The following is a 23239-nucleotide window of genomic DNA, read 5'->3' as shown; positions in this document are numbered from 1 at the left end:
TATAAAGAACAGAGACAGAGAACACTTCAACAACATCATAGTAAAAAAAAGAAGAAAAAAAGGTAGAGAGTGTTACATTAACAAAAAAGAAAAGTATAAAGCAAGTTGGTCAATAAATATATGATCAAAATAAATGATCAAAAAGCCTATTCCAATATGAGTTTGCAGGAGGGGCAGAGATAATGCATCTTCAGTCTTTCGCTGACAGACATGAGACGTGAGCTAACGAACAGAGCTGACATCCAATCAGAAAGCAGTCTGCTGAACACGCAACAATACGTAATTAACGCGGAAGCGGATGTTCTTCAATCCATCCTGCACACTAACGTGCCGACACTACCTACATCCATCGGTATTTGTAGCAAACACAAGTGAAAAACAGTTGTGATTTTGCGTGTGATGATGGAGCTGCTGACAGATGCACTGTACTGGATCGGGGCTGTCACTGTGGCCTGGCTCTCGGTCAGTACTCTGTGCTGTCTGCTCAGCGGGATTCGCGTGTGGATTGTGGGCAATGGAAATTTGATGCGGGCGACCAAACTCGGGAAATGGGCAGGTTGGTAAACACAATGACAGATGAGGCGAACACTTTCATTATTATCAGGCAAGCCACTTTAACAGTCAGCCATCAGTTACTGTGTGTCATCATTGTAACGTGATGGTCGTATAATGTGAAGCACTTTATAGAGCATGTATCAAAATGAGGACTGGAGCGTAACTTTTTTTTTCTGTTTTGCTACACTTTTTATAATGACTTCCACTGTGCTACTTTACCTGAAGATCTCGTTGCTTCAGTGCAGTGCTGCGTCCCTTGTTGTTTAAAAAGAGCTTGATTGGAGGGACTAGAACCAAGTATTAAGATTGTTTGCCCTCTAGGGACCACTTGTCTAATAAAATGATTGCAGAACAGAAATACAGACATACGTGCAATAATTAATGAGTTATTACTTTATAGAAATGCTATAAACTATTGAATGAGTGGTTAAAAAAAACAAAACATGAAATAAAAATTGAAACTTTGTGTTAGTTTTTAGTTTATATCCGTCTAAACCATATCCTTATGTCCGTCTAAAACATAAATTACCATTTTCACATTTTGGTCACAGTTTAGTTTGGGGATCAGTTCTCAATATTAACCACCAACTATGACTTTTGCCTCAATAAACTCATAATTTCCTGCTTCTTAATAGTTAGTAAGGTGGTTTTTAAGTTTAGATATTGGGTAAGGATCTAAAATTTGGTCACAATAAACAGCCAATGTGTTGGTTATATGCATGGTAAAAAGCAGCTAGTTAATAGTGAGAATTGGTACCTAAATTAAAGTGTTTCTCTCTCTCTCTCTCTCTCTCTCTCTCTATATATATATATATACACACACACACACACACACACACATATATATATATATATATATATATATATATATATATATATATATATATATATATATATGTGTGTGTCCCTTTCTCCCGCAGGTGCAACAGGTTCTTAAAGTAAAAAAAAGAAAATCTATTTATTTTGGGGACCCTTTGAACTCAGATCTACAATGAGCACCGAGACCATTAATCGACTGTAAAAAGTCATCCGTTTGCATTATCTCTAGCTATTTTTAAAATAATCCTGATGACACCAATCATGTGAGTCACTTTTTATATTGTTGGTTCGGTTCATGGCTTATAATGCTTTCCTATGAGAAAAATATTTCTAAATACATCAGTGGTTAATAGCAAACATCTTTTTTTTTTAAAGGAAGTAAAAAGCATGGGCAAGAAAATGTGCTTGCCATTCTGTTTCGTGGGGTCTTTAGTTTCTTGGGATATAGATTGTTAATTGTAAAGTTACAGAAGCTCATAGAAGCACAAGGTCATGAAATATTTCATGGCTCTGGGTTTTAACTGACGTGTACTCTCTATTAAATGAAGGCGATGCTGCAGAGGGTGATCTGGAGTTAACTAGTGTACACTCTGCCAATGATGTTTAAGCACAGTAGTGGGAGTGATCCTCACACTGTAGTCATTTTTTTCTTTATACGTAGATTTGACTTTTGACCAAGGGCTTATCATACGTGGAGTTCCAAAAGTCCATCATTCTGTAGAGTTTAGACCAGTCACTCACTTCATCAACATGCTTTACTCTGATTTTGACTTTAGCTCATGTCTAATCAAATGACTTACTGGCTGTCATTCTTTTTTTGTTTAGAGAAACTGATAGTATTGATATTAATTTTATTAACCAAGATTCATTTTATGTTTCAGAAATATGTTTTAAGGAAAAAAAAAACAGTTGGTGCTTTTTAAGCATTTTATTTATGATGCGAGTTAGATTATTTTAATATATTTATTAATGATGCAGCTTTCTTGAAAATTAATTGAGATTCATTGTTTTGCGATCCATTGATACACTGAACAGAATTATAAACGCAGCACTTTTGTTTGTGCCTCCATATTTCATGAGCTGAACTGAAATATCTAAGGGTGTACTCACACTAGGCACGGTTGCCATGAACCGGCCCCGAGTACGATTGTCCCCCTCCCCACTCCCCCTCTGGCCTGCACTCACATATAGGGTTTCAGCATTCGTGCCGGAGCACGCTTACGTCATTATGGTGCGACGGTTTCGGGATAAACAGGAAGAGCGGCGCTTTTTGAACACAATGGAGTGCATCGCTCTGTTTTCTTTGTGGATAATTTTGTGTTGTTTGGTCCACAGCCTGTTGTTAAACAGATGTGTCGCCTTAGTGGCGCGAAAATTTTCACGTAATCGTGCTGCTCGTATGAGGATGTTTGCAAGGTACCAGCTGAAGTGCAGCAAGGACTTTGCAGTTTTTAGTTTTTATGTGTTTTGCACCTCTGCCATAGACCAAAGCGACCCTTTCCCCGCAATGTTGGTTTTGGGGCGTCGCAAAACCGTGACGCAACGCATCCTTTTCCGTGCCCTGCATGCGAACCGCGCCCGAGTCCAACTGAACCGTGCCCTGGCCCACCTCTTCCAAGCGGGCCAGGGCTGGCTAATCGAGCCGCGCCCGGGCACGATTCGGAGCACTCACACTAGTCAAACGAACCGCGCTTTGGTGGTCAAACGCACTCGGGCACGGTTCAAACTGGCTAGTGTGAGTACACCCTAAGAATTTTTCTATGTACACAAAAGGCCCATTTCTCTCAAATATTGTTTACAAATCGTCTACAAATAGTTTACAAATTGTCTAAATCCGAGTTCAGACTGCATGATTTTAGCCCAGTTTTTGGTTCGCCGACAGGTTTTGAAAAATTGCAGACAAATGCCCGAAATCACAGACAAATCTGTGCTTGTACACGCGAGTGACAATCACGGAGTGTGAATGAGCAAAGATGCGATCTGAGAGAATCGCCGACGAGTTGCCGACTCGTAAGTCTGTGTTAGTGAGCACTTCCCCTTTGCCAAGATAATCCATCCACCTCACAGGTGTGGCATATCAAGATGCTGAATAGACAGCATGATTATTGCACAGGTGTGCCTTAGGCTGGCCTCAATTAAACGGCACTCTAAAATGCATTTTTTTTTACACAGCACAATGCCACAGATGTTGCAACTTTTGAGGGAGCATGCAATTGGCATGCTGACTGCAGCAATGTCCACCAGAGCTGTTGCCTGTGAATTAAATGTTCATTTCTCTATCGTAAGCCATCTCCAAAGGTGTTTCAGAGAATTTGGCAGTATATCCAACTGGCCTTACAACTGCAGACCACTTGAAACCACACCACCCTAGGACTTCCACATCCAGCATCTTCACCTCCAAGATCGTCTCAGACCAGCCACCCGGACAGCTGCTGCAACAATTGGTTTGCATAACCAAATAATTTCTGCACAAACTGTCAGAAACTGTCTCAGGGAAGCTCACTTGCATGCTCGTCTTCCTCATTGTGGTCTTGACCCGACTGCAGCTCATCATCGTAACTCACTTGAGTGGGCAAATGCTCACATTTGATGGCGTCTGGCACTTTGGAGAGGTGTTCTCTTCACGGATGAATCCCAGGTTTCACTGTACAAGGCAGATGGCAGAGAGCGTGTATGGCATCGTGTAGGTGAGTGGTTTGCTGATGTCAACATTGTTGATCTATGGCCCATGGTGGTGGTGGGGTTATGGTATGGGCAGAAGTATGTTATGGACAATGAACCCAGGTGCATTTTATTCATGGCATTTTGAATGCACAGAGATACCGTGACGAGATCCTGAGGTCCATTGTTGTGCCATTCATCCACAACCATCACCTCATGTCGCAGCATGATAATGCACAGCCCTATGTTGCAAGGATCTGTACACAATTCCTGGAAGCTGCAAACATCTCAGTTCTTGCATGGCCAGTGAGTATACTGGACATGTCACCCATTGAGCATGTTTGGGATGCTCTGGATCGGCGTTTACGACAGCGTGTTCCAGTTCCTGCCAATATCCAGCAACTTCGCACAGCCATTGAAGAGGAGTGGACCAACATTCCACAGGCCACAATCAACAACCTGATCAACTCTCTGCGAAGGAGATGTGTTGCACTGCGTGAGGCAAATGGTGGTCACACCAGATACTGACTGATTTTCGCAGACCCCCGGACCCCCCAATACAGTAAAACTGCACATTTTAGAGTGGCCTTTTATTGTGGCCAGCCTAAAGCACACCTGTGCAATAATCATGCTGTCTAATCGGCATCTTGATATGCCACACCTGTGAGGTGGATGGATTATCTCAGCAAAGGAGGAGTGCTCACTAACACAGATTTAGACAGATTTGTAAACAATATTTGAGAGAAATAGGCCTTTTATGTACATAGAAAAGGTCTTAGATCATTTTTCATCTCCTGAAAAATGGGGGCAAAAACAAAAGCGTTGCGTTTATAATTTTGTTCTGTATATAAATAGTACGTGGTTAGGGTGATTCATAAAATGCAAGTCGTCTATCATCTTTTCGAAAGTTTAAGCGGTATCTCAGAAAAAATACCTGTGGCTCCTGGTGATATGTTGAAGTCTTAAGAAACCAAACATTTGGTTTCTGCTAGAAACTGAGCATTATTACCCGTAATCCATAGTCTTAGGGAAATGGTCTGGAGCAGTGGTGGCTCATCGAGGAAGGCAATGGAGGCACAACTTACCCAAAATTTTGATGTGAAAATGGGAGGAGGACAATTTAATGTTAATAAAATTCACAATTCATTTCAACATGTTACTGAGGTTGGGAAGCTCCGATTTTCTATCTTGAATGTGCTGATGTAATTATAACCACTAAATGATAGAGAAGGGGAAGGGGAGGAGGATGCCAGGGGAGAGCTGAGCTCTTGTGCCTCCGTTGGTAAAAAAAAAAATTTGCCAATCAGAATTGAATGTTCACTTTCAGCGCTGAGGAGTGTTGAGAAAAGAAACCTCACAGATGAGGCTAGTCTGCCTTCTGGTATATCAACCAATCATCATAGAGACGTAAATTACATGATATTAGTTTGAAAGTCTTGTGCTGCACAGATAATTTACCAAGTACTTATGATGAGTAGCAATATTGAATATTTAAAAACCAAGAGATTTACAAAGCTGTCATTCAAACTGTATATATACAAATAAAAAATAAAGGTAGAACACGCCTAAGCTGAATATACTTGGATGATTTCAAGTTATCCTTTCTCTTTGGAGTGTTAAAATCCCTAAAGTTACAAAGACTAAAGTTTCAAAGAGATAATTGTAATTATGTCCCCACTGGATACAACAAATGCCTTGTTTGTAATGGGTTTTATTCGTTTGGTCTCGTCCTGCGGTGTTCTGACAATTTGTGCTATCCTGTCAGATTTTGATACATCCCATTAAAACAGATGGTAACATAATTCAGAATCAAAATCCTTTATTAACAAGTAGACCTAACGTTACCCCAGCGGTTCTCAATTCCAGACCTCACACCCCCCAGCTCTGCATATTTAGCATCTCTTTATTAACACACATGATTCAGATAACCAGCTCGTTAGAAGTGAGCTCCCTGCATGAACTGTTGGTGCGTTCAAGTCATGTTGTATACATCATATTTGCGAGTTAAACGCACATGAACGCCACCACAAAGTCATAATTACGTAAATACTTCTTGGATGGCCAGAGGGTAAATAAATTTACAACCATTTTTTAGTTTTGGATGAACTATCACTCAAATACCAGGTAATAATGTCTTGATAATAATGCCATTGTCTTAATTTCTCTGCCATTATTATCTGAATGTCTGTGTGTAGCTACTTTTGTGAATGAAGTTGTTTGCTGGTTGGATGTAATTGGTTGACTGAACGATAGCTGCAATTGGACATTTGAGTTTTCGTGTGTATTTATGTCTCTCATGAAGAGCAACCTCTGTGATGTGTCTCATCTTCTTGGTTAACATTATCTCCCTCCATTTAGCCATCTCTTTTACTGTCGTTCCCTGCTCTTTCTCATGGAACAATGTGCAGTGTTTCCTCTGCATCCTTTCTTTTTCTCAAATTCTCTGGTGCTTTTACACTGCTCTGTTATTAACTGTTAAACTTAGACATATAGATATTTGTATTTATTTATTTTTTATGAATCAGTCAAGGCACACGCACGCGCACACACACACACACACACACACACACACACACACACACACACACATATATATATAGAAGTATAATGCCTGAACATATACTGACGAAGTGCAGCTTTAAGTCTCATCCATGTCCTCTGTAAATGTGATTAATCTTTATTCCAAGGAATTAGCATGGTACACTGGCTCGTCATTTACTGAGAATTTGAGTCATAAATACTAAAATGTGCATACTACACGTACGTACAGTCACACACATTTCAATATGATGACATGACAATTGATTAATTTATAAGCAGTATTTCAACAAGAATTGTGGCGTTGATTGCAATTCTTTGTTGCCGTGGCTTTAATTGAAGGCTCTTTCCCTCTTGTGCACATTGTTCTGAATGCTTCATTAATAGATATTTATGAATTGCTGTAACGCTACTGTACTGCACACTCGTTTGCAGAAGACATTCACATAGTTCTCCCCCTTTCTGAAAATATCTTGCCTCAGGGAAAAATAAATGCATCTCGCTCTATTTTTAGAGCAGCCGATTTTAAAACCGTCCTTTTGAACAGTGCTGCTGATGTGAAGCAAATAAAGCCGTCGAGAGAGGCACGTGGCATCCCATGCTATATTAAGAAGCATGTTACTGGGAGTGGGGGCCCAGGAGACACTTTGATTCCTCTACTGCGGCATCCAATGAGGAGGGAGGATCCCGGTCTGTGGACGGAGAGGGGCGTGCTATTACATAACACTGCAAACATGGGAACATCCAAGGGCAGTGAGGGATGGCACTTTTGTTTTTCTCAAAGTTTTCCAGGTTCCGAAGAGAGAAACTTGGTGGAGAACTGTCTGCTTGTTACAACCCCTTGAATTTTTTTTTTTTTTACTTTTTATGGATTATTCAGTAAACTGTAGTTTGAACTGTACTGTTAATGAACACATACATCTGATATTGTAAAATCAGTTCATCTAAACATGCAGTGACTTTCAAAATGTATAGAAAATTCTAAATAAAACTGCATTTTTGGCAGCAGCTAGCACAATGCAACAGTCAGGTGTATATATAATCATGCGTACCATTCTACATTTCTTGTAGATTCATTCACATACTCTTCATTGTGTGACGTGCAGCTGCAGTAAATGGCTCTTTATATGCATGGCTTCTCTGTACGGCTGCACGTACGGCCTGGTCCGTGAGCCCGGGGAGGAGGAGTGCAGTGCATGTGATGCCGGGGGAAGCTGAGGCTCGTTTGTATTCAAGTGCTGCAGCTGTTCCAGACGAGGCTGCAGTGCTTGCCTGGTATTTTCATCTCTTGTTCTTTTTTTAGCCTTCAGAATATTTAGCAGCAGCAGCATCAGTGTGCGCTGTGAGGGGGCGTCTTCACTCTTATGAGATCATTTCTCAGTTGACCAGACTCCAGCATTTCATATTTTGATATGTAGCTCGAGAAGATCTACGAAAAACACTTTTTTTTTCGTGCTTGTGACAACCCGCTAGTTATACTAATGTGAAATTAGCAAAGGGTGTTTCCCTGTTGCTACCTCACGTTTGCAAAACTGAAATGCTTCTGATATTGTGGTTTTAGCGAAGGTTTATTTTTGCATTTTTCTTTTGTGTGAGAAATTGAACGTCATATATTTTTAGTTCTGTACTTAAAAAAAAAAACCTTGAATCACACTGACCCAAATTCCTCATCACTAGTTTTGGCAGCACCTTCTGAAGATATTTCTCTGAAATTTTCTAACAGATGATGCTCAAAATCTGAATGTTTTTTTTTTACTTTGATGCAGGCTTAGTTCTATATCACAGAAAATAGTGTGGCGGATATTTAAAAATAGCTGAAATCCTTTTATTGGGGAAGGTTTATTAATATTTACGCTACTGTTCAGACATCTGGGGTCAGAACACTTGTGCAAGGGTTTATTAAACCGATCAAAACTGATAGTAAAGGCATTTATAATGTTACAAAAGATTAGAAATAAATGCTGTTCTTGGGAACTCTCTAGTCATCAAGGAATTTGTGCACCTTTCTGCAAACAGATACATCTTTACACTGGATGTCTATTTAAACTGTAAAGTACAGATGTGATGTGATACAACAGCGTTAAATACATGAGATCTTTTTCTGAATAACACTCTCATTCATTCACATTTCCAGCGTGTGTTTGCAGACATTGCTCCGGGTGTGTTATGAGATGAAGGCATTTGGCCATAGAGCAGCGTTCATGTGGAGTAATGTATTGTAAATGTGTTTAAAAATAACTGGGAAAATGGTTCCCTTGCCTCTAACTGTGTGCCGCCCCCTCCCAACTGTACTCTCCGTTAGCCGCTTGCCTTTCACTCTTCCCTTTCTATTTTTAACTGCCCCCAGGATCAGTCCTCATTCGCTCCTCCCTTGCGCTGTCTTATTGTTCGTCATCCACCCCTCCCTCGCCTCACTCTCTTGTGTTACTCCAGCCGGGCTGCCCATGTAAATCTTTAATCAGTGCTGGCATCTCTGACACCAAAGATGCCAGGCTAAAGGGTGGGGATGTGTCCCGTGTCCTTGATGTCTGGTGAACAGGGAACCGAGCATGAATTCAAGCTTTTCTGATCTTTCTATTAATATGAAACCGTTTTCCTCTTTGCTTGTCTCCAAGCCGATTTTGCAAAGGTGAACCATGTTTGGGAGGTTATGGGGCTTGTTGTCTAAGTGAAGCCAGGACAGCTAATCAAAAATGCTGTAATTTTCATGCTTCCATCAGCAGGCACCCAGGTTTAACATGTCTGAGAGTCCCTGGACTCTTCTGTTTTTTAAATTGAAAAAATACTGTTCGTTTTTATAGCCGGATTTAATGAAATCTTTCTTCTCTCAAGAAAGTAATAGCTTGCTCCGTTTATAAAAATACATAATTACACCTCCTTTCAGTCTGTCTTTACACATGCATTGAGGGGATGTGTATATTTGGTCAGTTTGATCATTTATATTCTCCTACATTGTCTTTTTCTCTATAGTTGTGACTGGGGCCACCGATGGAATTGGAAAAGCCTATGCGGAGGAGGTAAGATTCCTCAGGTTTTATTTGTGTTTTTTTCCCCCCTCTCTTCACGGAAATCACAATGAGTCATCAAACTAGAGGTCTCAGTCAGAGTTCAGGGAAAACTCCGCTCTCAAAGGTTTGCCTTGTACAGTCGACAAACCGGCAAGCATTTGCCACCCTGCTGCTTCTCATTTCTACCATCTGATGGCCTTTATGAATTGTGCTTTTTATTATATACCATTCTGAATTATTAAAACGAGATCTGATTCTGTAATAGTGTACTAGGATGAGTAGGATCATTTTGATTTGTAGTATGAATAAAAATGGATGATTTTATTGTGAAGGCTAGATTACTTCTGATCTGATCCTGAGCGATTTAATGTATAATCAAAGTAATGTAAAATGTTTTGGATTCTGTGCAGCTTGCTCGACAAGGTTTTGCTATCGTTCTCATCAGCCGTACTCAAGAGAAGCTGGATGAAGTGTCCAAAGCCATCGGTAGGTATCTGCTTAGACCTTTTTAATAAAACTGTGTGGACCTCTTTTAGCAAAAGCAAACTGTATTCATTTTTTTTGTCAATCATTCATACAGTTGTTCTGACAGATTTTCATTAAAAATGTGTGTATTTTCAAAATAATACCATCGAATAATTCCATCGATCATAATTATTCAGAGGGTGTGTAGTATTTTTCTGCATGATTATCACTTCATTTTAATTTCTATGACTCATATGGACAATTAGTCTATTTTGCGTGCAAGGAAATTACTGGACAAGCAAAGCACAATCTCCCAATAGCCAAATATCTTTGGATTAAGCCACCACTCTGTTTATTCATTTTTAAAAAAAACTATATTATTATGAAATTAATACTCTGATCATTTTGTGATCCTAAGTATGTTGTTGTGTGTGCAATGCTATAGAAAAAAACCATTACATTTTTTTTTACAATCATTTACAATTTAATATGTATAATACATTGTTGGTTGTTCTTTATCACTGGCACCGCAAGAACAAAGCAAAAGCAGGATCTCCTAGTATGGCATCATTGAATGAATAAAGCAGCAGTGGCTGAATCGCACATGCACCCCCCCCCCCCACCGATTCATTTGGTTGGCTGACTCCAGATCTGAGGAGGATGGCATGATTTGGAGCATGCACACACGTGTGCTCCCATGTGCTGGCAAATGTGTATTTGTGTTTGCCTGTGTGCAGAGGACCTGTGAGGTACCTATTCGTGTGTGTGAGAAAGAGAAAGTCGTGAGCAGCGAGTGCTGCTTCTGTTTGTGAGGCAGAGAGTGTCTCCCTCTGCTAAATGAATGTGGATGTTAATGAGCGGAGTTATTTTTAGCTCGGTGTTGAAAGGCAGGCACTCTGCCAATTGAGCTGCCTGGCTGCTGCAGCAGAGCGCGACTTCACAGATGGAGGTGGATCCTGGATATGTCATGGCGGGGATGAGAGAGAGAGTGAGAGAGCATTGAATGGAGGAAATCAGCCCAGTGACCTCCACTGAACACTGGCAAATACAATCATGTGCATCTTTCATCGGATGCAGTTGGACTTATTTTACAAAAGTGATGGAGATAATGACACTTAACCTCTCTTACATGTGTGGCGTAGTCCTCCAGAAGGGCAGGAGTTTTTGTTTGGTGTATATTATATATTATACTTGTGTTGTATACACTATTAGGGCTGAATGATTAATCAAATTAAACTTAAAACACAATATGGCTTAGTGGGGATGGATGAAAGAAATACGAGGTAAAATATGAAGCCAGGCACTGCAGAGATGTAACGGTAAATAAAAAATAAAAATGAAAAGTTCTTATGATTATTGTGACCAAAATTATCACAGCTATCGATATTATCAAAATATTGTTAAAATATGCTGGAAATTTTCAAATTTCGAATTATCTAATAAAATGCATGACGTTCACATAAAACTGAAATGGTGACATGAAATCTTAATCCTCACATTTCAGTTTTTAATAAAGCCAAGGGTTTAAGTCACTATGATTATTGATTAATAAATTACCGTATTTTGCGGACTATAAGTCGCACCGGAGTATAAGTCGCATCAATCCAAAAATACGTCATGATGAGGAAAAAAACATATAAAAGTCGCACTGGACTATAAGTGGCATTTATTTATTTATTTATTTATTTATTTCCATTTACAAGTTTGGGCCAAAATTTGCAGTCATACAAGCAACCAAATAAAACCTGGAGCGTATTTTATTTTTGCATTTTAAATCATAATTGCCATTTTTTTATTTGAAGATTTACAATTAGATTGATCTAAATCATGTAGCCCTCCGTCCACACATTATTCATTTTGTATTTACATGTGGAACTGAAATTTGTAGACATCTGTTAATCAATCAAGTTGGATCTGACTAATGCTTATGACATCACATTGATTGCGTATTGGCCGAAATATCATTGTACTAGCATTTTATACTGATGATTGTGCCAAAATGTACCATTCGTCCCAAATGTGTCCAATTGACATCTCTTTCAGAGCTGTTTATTTACCAAGTGATATCTAGAAAAAATAAAAATAAAATAATATTACCCACATATTCCAAGTATGAATTTCTAAGTGCAAATATACACGTCACATTTCTTTCAGTGAAGCAGAGCAGTGTCTGCTAGAGTGTGTATTGAATGGGCTTCTTTTCTTTCATTCACTCTCCTCACCCCCCCCCCATCCATATTCTTAGACATATTCCATAATTAAAGTAGCCTACTTTTACAATAGAACATTTTAGTGCATTTTACAGAAATGAATCATGCTCTTGTGAAGAGAAACTGCAGTTGTAGTTTAAGTGACATGCTTTGTTGCAGTTATTTGATAATAGTATGTTAGTTATTTAGAATTTAGTTAGAATTTTACACTTAAAAACAGTGTCTTGTTTTCATCAAATCAAACCAATGCAAGACAGCGTTGCATCAAGTCGTTAATATTCTATGACATTTCATAAAGCTCTTGTATTCCTAACATTTTACAAATTCTGCTTTTCCTTTTTCACCCTACAGAGAGCAAGTATAATGTCGAGACCAAAACCATTTCTGCTGACTTTGGCTCTGTGGACATCTACTCTAAGATTGAGTCTGGACTGGCCGGACTTGAAATCGGAGTTTTAGGTATATCACATATGTTTCATTTAGGTGAAAGTGGGATGTCATACTGACTTATTTGGTTTTGTCCAGAGCAATATGTTCTATTTAAATAAGGAATTGTCTCTGCTGTTATACTTTAGTATTTGCTGCCAGCTATAGGAAGGTGGAGGGAACTACCTGTGTTTCCAGATCTCTTTTTAAAATATCCTGTTAATTATTATTATTATTATTATTATTATTATTATTATTATTATTGCTCAAGCGCTTTGCAAGTCGTTTTTAATAACCTGCCCTTTAAATTCATGTATGTCTGTTCTTCCTGCAGTAAACAATGTTGGAGTGTCTTATTCCTACCCTGAGTTCTTCCTCGACATACCTGATATTGACAGTGTGGGTTTGTGTAGCCGTTTGTGCATTACACAAAATTACCATTTGATTAGCAGAAGCGTAATTGTCTGTTGTGATCCGTTTCGCTGTTGATGGTTTTGGTTGGTAACGTATTGAACCGTTTTGATTGCAGTTCATCAACAGTATGATCAACATCAACATTACCTCAGTTTGTCAGGTAAAAGAAATTAGTTCCTCACTCCTGTCTTAGAAACGGCCTTTATTTATCCACCGAGTCTGAAAACTGTTAATGCATCCATTGATTTGGTAGCAAGAAGTTGCAGAACTCCTTTTAGCACTTAAAAGGGAGTTTTTAAATTCTGATTGTAAGTGTTTTCATGTTTCAATGAACTTTATTAAGGAAAAAACATTTCTTCATAATGTGATTAACAATTTTGACTCATTCATGAAAAATGTATACATCACTTCCGATATGATGATATGAAAGTTGAGTTTTGCTCACTGCCTTTGCACTTTTTTTATTATACAGCCAGTCTATGCTGCCACCTTCAGGATCCAAACTGTATTATTCAGTTATAATACAGTGTTTGTGTGGTTTGGAAAAACACATGTGCATTCATAGACATGGGACAGTGTGCTTTCATGCATGTGTGTAATGTTACTGACCAGATTGCCTGAGTTGATAAGATTTAACTTTATTGTGCAATAACTTTTAAACCTTGTAGATCAGATTCATATGCTCTTTCCTCACACTATTGTAGATGACACGACTGGTACTGCCCCGGATGGTAGAGAGGTAAGCTCAGAAATCCCCAAACTATGATTTTTGTTGACATTAAAAGTACTGTTTGGTAAAGCAGATGGAATGGTTCTTATACTTGCAGCATTATGACTAACTAGTAGGCTCTGTCCCACAAGAGTGTGTGTCATGCAAATTGTATGGGGTTATTTTTGCCCAGTTTGGTCATCCCATGCTTACGCAGTGTTTTTGGCCTTTACATCTTGCACACTTCAGTCCAGTAATCATGAACACATGTTCCACTTTCACATTTTGATCTGTCAGACTAGCAATTAGAAATGTTGCATGTTGATGACGAGCTATTAAAGATATTTTCACACACACACACACACACACACACACACACACACACACACAAAAACATTTCTTCTGCTGAATACAAAAGTAGATGTTTTGAAGAATGCGGGTAACCAGACATTTCTGATCCCCATTGACTTCAAAGCATTTCATAGAAGTATTTGGGGACCGACAACTGTTTGGTTATGCACATTCTTCAAAAATTTCAAATTTTTTTGTTTAACAGAAATTCATACATGTTTAGAACAACATGAGGGTCAGTAAGTGATAACAGTTTCATTTTCAGGTGAATTATCCCTTTAATTAATCTTATGGCAGAAGCTGAGCGTATCACGGTGAAATTAAACTGATTTAATGGGAACACTCTCCAACTAATGAATCGTAGTTAGGGACTTCCTTAGTTTGGAAAATAAAAGCCAAGTAAAAGTATTTGTAGCACGTCCCATCTGGAGCCCTTGAGTCTGGTGTGCACTAGCACACAATGCAACAGTATGTACTACACTGGCATGGGCACTGGTTACCATAGCAACAGGGATGCAGGGATCCATTAGCAGGTACCAGTGTGTTAGAAGGGATAATTCTGTGCTGTCAAGTGAAAATGGAACGACTACGTTGGACATTTTAAGCACTGCTGTCTGTGTAAAACATGCTTATGTGCTGTACTGCGACAGATTGAACATTAAAGGGTGAAACAACACAACTTTTTTTTTTCCCAGGTCAAAAGGAGTGATCTTGAATGTTGCTTCTGCGAGTGGCATGTACCCAGTTCCTCTCCTCACCCTCTACTCCTCCTCAAAGGCAAGTCATCGGTCTCTTATTCTCTCAACCACTGATCAGTTTTTCGATATCTTTGTTAGAAAGGTCTGTCTTGTTGCTGAAGAAGGACGTTGCTGTATAGAAAATGTTTAGCAGCACTATTTTGGGCAAATTAGTTGTTGATATTAGAATGATACTGCAGCTTGATGCTCTTGGTTAAGTTTTATTTATTTTTATTTTTTTAAACATTCATGATGTTAAAATACACACATTACATGATTATTCTCAAAACCACTAGGCCTTTGTGGACTTCTTCTCCCGTGGACTTGAGGCTGAGTACAAAAGCAAAGGGATTATTATACAGGTGAGTGATGATTTATTAACAGTAGCTTAAAGTCAACCCAGAATTCAGACATCAGCATGTTGTTGTCTGAAAGGCATCACCATTTCAATATGCACAGATGATTCTAAGTATAATGCCATTTGAGATATGCAGTGGATGAGTTTTTTTTTTACTGATGTTCTGGTTATCCAGATTTATGCTATTTCAACTACTTACGGTATACTGATAAAGTGTCTTGTGTATTGCCTTGAAGAGCGTGCTGCCATTTTATGTGACAACAAAACTGAGCAAGATCAGGAGGGCCACTCTTGACATCCCCTCTCCGGAACGCTACGTTAAAGCCCAGCTGAGCACTGTAGGCCTGCAGACTCAGTCCAATGGTTACTTCCCTCATGCCGTCATGGTGAGACCCTCTTAAAATGCATTCATCTTTAATTCAGTGTTCAGGTTTACAGTGAATTCATTATACAGTAAAAACATTGAAATTGCAAAATAACATTACAGTTTAAATTCATGTTTTGTTATTTTATATTAAATATGTTCTAACATTACCTTAAAGGGATAGTTCAACCAAAAATGAAAGTTCTGTCATTAATTACTCACCCTCATGTTGTTCTAAACCCGTAAGACCTTTGTTCATCTTTTGAACATAAATTAAGACATTTTTGATGAATTCTGAGAGCTCTGTGACCCTCCCATAGACAGCAATGTAATTAACACGATCAAGGCTCAGAAATGTCAAGATCAAAGTGTAAATCTATCTGCGTACTGTTGACACAGAACAGAGTACGTCGTTTACGTATGTGATACTCTCCAAAATGCTGCCATAGGGTGACACGGAGGAGACAAATTGTTGAATAAAGTTGTTATTTTTGTTTTCTTTGAGCACAAAAAATATTGTTGTAGCTTCGTAAAATTACGGTTGAACCACTGATGTCACATTAATTATTTAATTATCTTCTTACTACATTTCTGAGCTTTGATCCATGTTAATTACATTGCCTGTCTATCGGAGGGTCAGAGAACTCTCGGAATTCATCAAAAATAAAAGTGTTCTTTTAAATTTAAATATAGTTTTTCTAGTTTTTTTGATTAATAGAAAGTTCAAAAGAAAAACATTTATTTAAAATATAAACCTTCTGCAACATTATGAATGTCTTTACTATCATTTTTGATCAATTTAAAGCACCTCTGCTAAATAAGGGTTTTCATTTCTAGAAAAATAATAATAATTGCACAGACTCCAAACATTTGAACAGTAGTGAACATCCTACAAACTATACTTAACACAATTTGAATGATGGAAGCTTGTTGATGATATAAACTATAGTATGGAAGTGGATTATTTTCATAACCTGTATTTACAAGGATAACAAGTCTGTTATTATGTCACTGCCGCAGGGTTGGGTGACTACTGCTCTGCTTCCTGCGAAACTGCTCAACAAATATGTTATGAGCATGGGGTTGTCCCAGCGTGCACGCTATCTGAAGAAACAGAAGCAAGGTTAGAAGCAGAAAAAGGACAGACAGAGGGATGAAGGGATGGTGTGATTAAATGAAAGGAGGGACCAACCAAAAAAAAAAAATCACACCCAACTGCTTCTGGGATGGTACAAAACAAGCAAAGTATTTTCTAGACATTAGAATGGTTTATTGAGTCATAACTAACTAAAACACGATTTGCTTGAACAGCCTTCGCTGACCAACACAGCTCTTATTAGCTTGGTAAGACAAAGCTTAAGTTCTTTGTATCCTAACAGTCACTTACAGCATTGATCAGTACAGTTTGTTTGGTTTTCTTTCATGTTTAAAGAGAGTAAATTGGTAGTTATCTGATAATAGTGATCTGATGAACATGAACAATGAAAAAAAAAAAGAAAAAAGTTCCCAACCTGATTGCGGTTTCTATTCGTGCAACAACATGTCTATTAATGTAATCAAAAGATTTGCAAGTGAAATTAAGCAGGTTGCCCGCAATCATTTAAAAATTGCATCTGCAGCATCTACAAAATGGTGCACCTATAAATCTTGGTCCATATTTGCTTTTTTTCTTCTGACTCAGCAGTTGTTTACAAACTAAAAGCACGACATGAACTATTTGTGCCCATCACAGATGGCACTGTGCGTTCTATCTTTAGAGCATCTTTTTGGAAGAAGATGCGATTTATATGGCACTAACATTGTTGTGGGAGGTCCGTGTACATCCGGTGTACAGTTCTGAAAACAGTTAATTCGAAATCTAAGGCTGTTGTTCCGTTATGGTCTGGTCTATGACAAAGCAGTATTTGCTCCAAAACAATTCTTAGCATTCCTGAATTCATTATAAATGATACGGTTGTGAAAAACTTTTACAAGATAAATGTCTAAAGTCTCCAACAACAGATTTAATGCACTCAGTATGCCTGCTTGTGAATTGATCCTGCAAATAAAAGCATCTTTCTAATAACGCTTCTAACTCTTATGTTTGATTAATGTTTAATGCACAAAAAGGGAGCTGGTAGTTGACTTTTAATATACTTCATACATTGTTATATATATATAATTTTATTGCAAATGTGTTTGTGGTAAAATGATAAAGATGGACTGTGAAGGTTTAGTCATTATTCAGTAAGGCTATGATGTCATGAGGATTCTGCCATGGTTTAATTTCCTAATAGATGAATAGTTGAATGCTACAGTGGTAGCAAGGGTATCTTCATTTATGTTCAAAGAGTTGCACAATGTCACAAATTTACAATACTGTTCAAAAGTTTGTGTGTGGTCAGTATGTTTTATTTTTTGGTTGAGATTTAAAGAAATTTATTATGCTTCTAGGCTCCATTTGTTTGATCAAAATGCATTATATTGTGAAATATTGTTTAATTTATTCCTGTGACGGCAAAGCTGACTTTTCAGCAACCATTACTCCAATCTTCAGTGTCAAGTGACACCTTCAGAAATCGTTACAATATGCTAATTTTGGGGATCAAGAAACATTGATATTGAAAACAGCTGAGTTGCTTAATATTTTTGTGAAAATGTAAAAAAAAAATGTTTTTTAGAATTCTGTGATTTTGAATAGAAAATAATCATTTATTGGAAATAGAATTGTCCTTAATGTAAATACTGTTGCTGTCACTTTTGATCAATTTAATGTATCCTTATCGAGTAAAAGTATTAATTTCTTACCTAATTCTTACTGACCCCAAACTTTTGAACAATAGTATATACCTATTTGATTAGTGACCTGTAGTTTAGACACTTTCTTCATTTCACATCACAATTTTTTTTCTTTCTTGCATTTTTCAAAATCTATTTTTTTCTTCTGATAAGCAGTCTGTTACCATCCCATCAGGGATCTTAGTTACTATCAGTAAGGACTGCACTCCTGAGTCCTGAGCTGAGCTCACCAGACTTCACCCAGAGTTTCCCCCCATGCCTCTATTTCTCCCCTGCTGGCAAGAACCATCTGTGTTTAACCCATATACATGCCCTTAGCATTTAAGTACTACCAAAAATGTATTTGTTGGGCCTCAATAAAAGTTAATTTTGTAGCTTTGTAGCCGCATTTAAAAGACCATCTGCTGGGTGTCACGTCGATCTCCTCTGATAGATGTCCATGTCTGTCATGCTGTGTCTGAGTGCCAAATCCTCAAGTGCTGTCCCTCAGCCCCCTCCCTGTTGCACACCGCATGCGTGTTTGTTCCAGGCAGTAGTGAGGGGGTGATTCCGGAGGAAAGGAATGGAAGTCGGAAGCATGACAGTCCTGTGATGAAGGAGGAGCCGTGTGGAGTGTGTGGGAAGAGAAGGCCTATATAAAGCCTCACAGCAGCTCTGGCTTACAAACACTCGCGACGGACACAGAACAGGAGCAGCAAACCGACTGAAGAGCTTCCCTACAGTTTCTTCATCTATTTCTACCAGCAGTCTGGCTTTCTGCTTTAAAAGCGTGGCATTGGAAGACTAACTCAACTTGCAAGAACTACATTTGAAAGAAGCTGTCCTCATTCATCCAGACTTCCATAATGTCTGCACATGCAGTGGAGATGAGCCACATGAATGCTTTGGCTGTTCACCGAATGTCCTTGGCTATGGAGGAATTCCCTCAGATGCTGGGCTCGTCCAGGACCCAAGACTGTGACAGGGCCCGTTCTGTCCTGCAGAAGAAGAGGCAGTTTAGCTGCGACAAGATTGCTGAGGAGGTGGACGAGGAAGGACCATACACAGTGGAGGAAGACAAGGCTCGGCGCACCTTCTTGCAGTCACTGGAGAGTCTGCGCCGATGCACACAAGGACGTCAGTAACTCGAGGAGCCTGCAGGCTTGTGTGGACATCACCTTGAATCTGAATGGACTGAGAGATTGAGATTCGGTGTAGAATGGAGACTATTTTAAGGGAACAGTCAGGGTAGATGCTTCACAATGAAGCCAGACTGACTGACCCAAACTGCTTTTATCTACCAAAGATGGGTAATTTACTGGTTGAGCTGTAATATACATGTCGGTTCTGATTTTTCTTTGCACTAGTAGATGGCTAGTGTGTAGCATGTTACATTTAATGTTAACTGGAAATGTGTTGCATGCCTGTCCATCTAGCTTAGAAAAGCTGTGGAATTACTGGGCCGCACTTTAGCACTGTTAGGGTTTTGTCAAAGGCAAAATCTCTCTTGAGACTGTTTTCTCACAGATGCATATGAAAATAATTGCTTTATATTTTGTCTTTGTATGATCTGTGCAATAAAGTTTTGAAAGTGAAATGTAGATCTAGTGAGTGACTGAGTTCTTGATTTTTTTGAGTAATCAAGATTTGCACAAACGGATAAAGTTTGTGTCTTTAAAAAGTTCACCCAAAGTGGAAATTCTGTCATTTACTCACCCACATGTCATTTCAAACCTGCTTTTTGTCCATACCGTTAAAGTCAGATTGTTTGGTTGTCAACATCTTAGGTTAAAATATAGGATTTTGTGTTCCATAGAAGAAGGAAAAGTAAACTTGTTTGGAACTAAATGGTGGTGATGACAATTTTCATTTTTGGTTCACTTTCAGTGTTGCCCAGTGATAATAGTAATCGTAAGTCCTAAAATTTGATTCGCTGTGATATTCTTAAAAACTTAAATTAATGTTATGTGACAAAGTTTTTTAGGCATGTATCAGCTTCTCACACTCTTCAAGTGTGATTCTTAAGTTAGTTTGATAATGTTTGTGTTCTGCACTTTTTATAGATTCTTAACTTGATGAAAAAAGGACTTGTCACAGGCTTTACCAAGCATGTATCTTAATTAAATCTGTTCTTGGGATCAGAACATTGATCTTAGACATCTTCCAAGCTTCAGTATTTAACAGTCAGAAGTATATATTTGCTGTTTGTTCTGCCCTCGTTTACAAGCTTTAAAGGAATAGCTTGGCTCCAAATGTTGCAAACACTTCTGTGGAACTCAAGTAATTTAGCAGAATCCCCAAGTTGCTCTTTTCATACAAAATCCTGTTCCATACAAACACTGTCAGTTTAAAAAATAGTCTCAAACTACTTTGAGCTATCTGATGGTTAGGTGGCTGTTTAGTTTTCCAAACAACTTGCCTGCCAATGCTGAGAGACCAGTGATATATATTCTTTAACTCCTTTATTGATTATTCTGGGCTTGCATCATGATTTAAGTAGGCCAATGGTAAGTAAGTAAATAATTATTTTAATTTTGAACAATATTCCTTTAAGCTGTGTAGCAAATTTAGTATAATAATGTTAATGTTTGTTTATTGAAAGGCTCACAATGTTATATTGAGAGAATAATTGGAAATCATTCTGTTTTCTTTCCTCGGTTTCATTCAAATTAATTCTGGAATTGGCATGAAGTCAAGTTCTAATATCCATTACACTTTATCAATAAAAATGGGGCTAGGAGCCTCTTTTTCATGACACCTTTGATTAGGGGTGTTCAAACTCAGTCCTGCTAAGTTTAGTTCCAACCCCATTTAAACTAACCTGAACCAACTACTCAAGGTCTATCTAAGCATACTAGAAGCTTCCAGGCAGGTCTAACACTTTATCACCAAGTTTGGACACCCCTGCCTTTGATGAATAGAGTTTGGCTTATGGTCTCTTAAAATCACATGAGCACTGGGGTGACAGTTGTATGGTGATGTGACCCAAAGCTGATGTTCATAATAATACATTCTAAATAGAATACCAATTGGCATTTTACAGCACCCTAGTGACAATTTTGGGAACATGTCATGATATCTTCACTTGTTTATAAAAGTGTGCCCCCCCCCCCCCCGGTTACATTTACACATTTACAACAGTCAAAAGCAGAGTAAAACCAGATCAACTAACACAAGTATCTGATAAAACATTTAGCAAAAGAAGATTAAAGGTGCTTAGGGTTGGAAGTGCATATAAATTGAGTACATTTTGCAATTCATTCCAGGCCCAGGGAGCATAAAAGGAAAATGCACCTTTGCCAAAATTTGAAAATACCCTTGGCACTTTTAGCCTAATGGGAACCTGAGTAAATTAAGCGATTTGATATACTAAAGGGTAATTTGCCTAACAGAGCTTTTGCGATAAATAAATACATATGTAACTTTCTCCTATGATGTAAGAATAACCATGATAAAGAAGCATACAATGATGCGTCCGTGACTCTGCACCAGAAACAAAGCGCAAGGCTGCATGATACTCAGAATCTGTTTTCCTAAGTAGGGTTGTAGCTGCGTGTATGTACAGAAGATCACCATAATCGATTATAGATAAGAAGGCACTCTCTACTAGTTTCTTTCGAGCCTCATAAAGAAAAAAAAATTAAACAATAAAAGAAAACTAATTTAGGTCTAAGCGTTTATCAAAATGTACATCAAATTCTAATCTTTCATCCAGCCACATACCTAAATATTTGTAGGAACTCACTCTTTCTAATGGTATACCATTTGTAGTTGTAATTCTGATATCAGTTAATTTTGAGCAAATTCGACTAAAAATCATATATTTTGTCTTTTTTTAATTTAAAGCCAATTTTAGTTGTGATAATGAGTTGCAGTACTTGAATTGTGTTCTGTAGTTGCTTCATTGCTTGAATTAAGGAAAATGCTGAGGTATAAATAACTGTATCATCAGCATACAGATGTAATTTAGCGGAGTCTATTCTGTGACCTAGGTGGAAAATAAAAGAGGGGCTAAGACAGATCCTTGAGGAACCCAAGTGTTTACTTGAAGGAATGGTGAATTGTAATTTTCCTCGGACACACATTGAGTGCGATCTGAAAGATAATTTTCGAGCCAGTTTAAAGCTGCTGTACTAAGGCCTATAAACCTTAGTTTCTGTAACAATATTTGATGATCTACAGAATCGAAGACCTTTGAAAGATCAACAAATAAAGCTAACACACACACACACACACACACATATATATATTAAATATATGTATATATAATATAGTAAGATAAATGTTGAAATGTGTATATATAAGTACATCTTTTCAAAATATATATATTGTGTGTGTGTGTATTTATATATACATAAACACAGTATACATATGTGAACAAAAACTTTATTTTGGATGTGATTAATTGTGAATAATCATTTGACAGCACTAATATATATACAGTATGTGTATACTGTGCTGTGTATGTGTGTGTGTGTATATATATATATATATATATATATATATATATATATATATATATATATATATATCTATATTATTGATCAAGACCTGCAAATACATTTTCATATATCTTATATTGTGTCTTAGTTTTCCAGGAAAAGTAAATCATGGCAGTAATTAATCAGGACATCTAATCATTATTTATTTAACTTTTTATTATTATTATTATTATCATAATTGTTTTGAACTCATTGCTGCTGAGGGTTGAATGATTTCTTTCCTCCATTAGGGGTCTCTGTTGTCACATCATAATTCCTATCTCACACCTCCTCCATTCCTCCAACATACAAATATATTTTTGTAGACATTCAGCATCAGCAGAGCTTGACTGTCTCCCTGAAATATATGACAGCAGCTTGCAGAC

The 23239-nt window shown here is 37.9% G+C and overlaps 1 protein-coding gene across 1 annotated transcript; it reads left to right on the top strand.

The window, feature by feature from the left end:
- The first annotated feature begins 269 nt into the window (after positions 1 to 269).
- On the top strand, positions 270 to 17689 carry LOC113106259 (very-long-chain 3-oxoacyl-CoA reductase-B). Its single transcript, XM_026267984.1, has 11 exons — positions 270 to 556; positions 9544 to 9590; positions 9992 to 10067; positions 12608 to 12715; positions 13017 to 13081; positions 13212 to 13256; positions 13801 to 13835; positions 14852 to 14933; positions 15190 to 15255; positions 15488 to 15637; positions 16636 to 17689. The coding sequence occupies exons 1-11, from the start codon at positions 400 to 402 to the stop codon at positions 16741 to 16743; spliced, it is 939 nt and encodes a 312-aa protein (XP_026123769.1). The 5' UTR covers positions 270 to 399; the 3' UTR covers positions 16744 to 17689.
- The last annotated feature ends 5550 nt before the right edge of the window (positions 17690 to 23239 follow it).

The sequence above is a fragment of the Carassius auratus genome, chromosome 7, assembly GCF_003368295.1.
Source record: "Carassius auratus strain Wakin chromosome 7, ASM336829v1, whole genome shotgun sequence".
Lineage (NCBI taxonomy): Eukaryota > Metazoa > Chordata > Actinopteri > Cypriniformes > Cyprinidae > Carassius > Carassius auratus.
This window is presented reverse-complemented; position numbering and strand designations above follow the sequence as displayed.

Coding starts and splice junctions, on each gene's coding strand:
- LOC113106259 (XM_026267984.1), top strand. CDS start 400: ATGATGGAGCTGCTGACAGATGCACTGTACTGGATCGGGGCTGTCACT. Junction 10,068..12,607: donor TGAAGTGTCCAAAGCCATCG/GTAGGTATCTGC, acceptor TTCACCCTACAG/AGAGCAAGTATAATGTCGAG. Junction 15,638..16,635: donor ACTTCCCTCATGCCGTCATG/GTGAGACCCTCT, acceptor TCACTGCCGCAG/GGTTGGGTGACTACTGCTCT.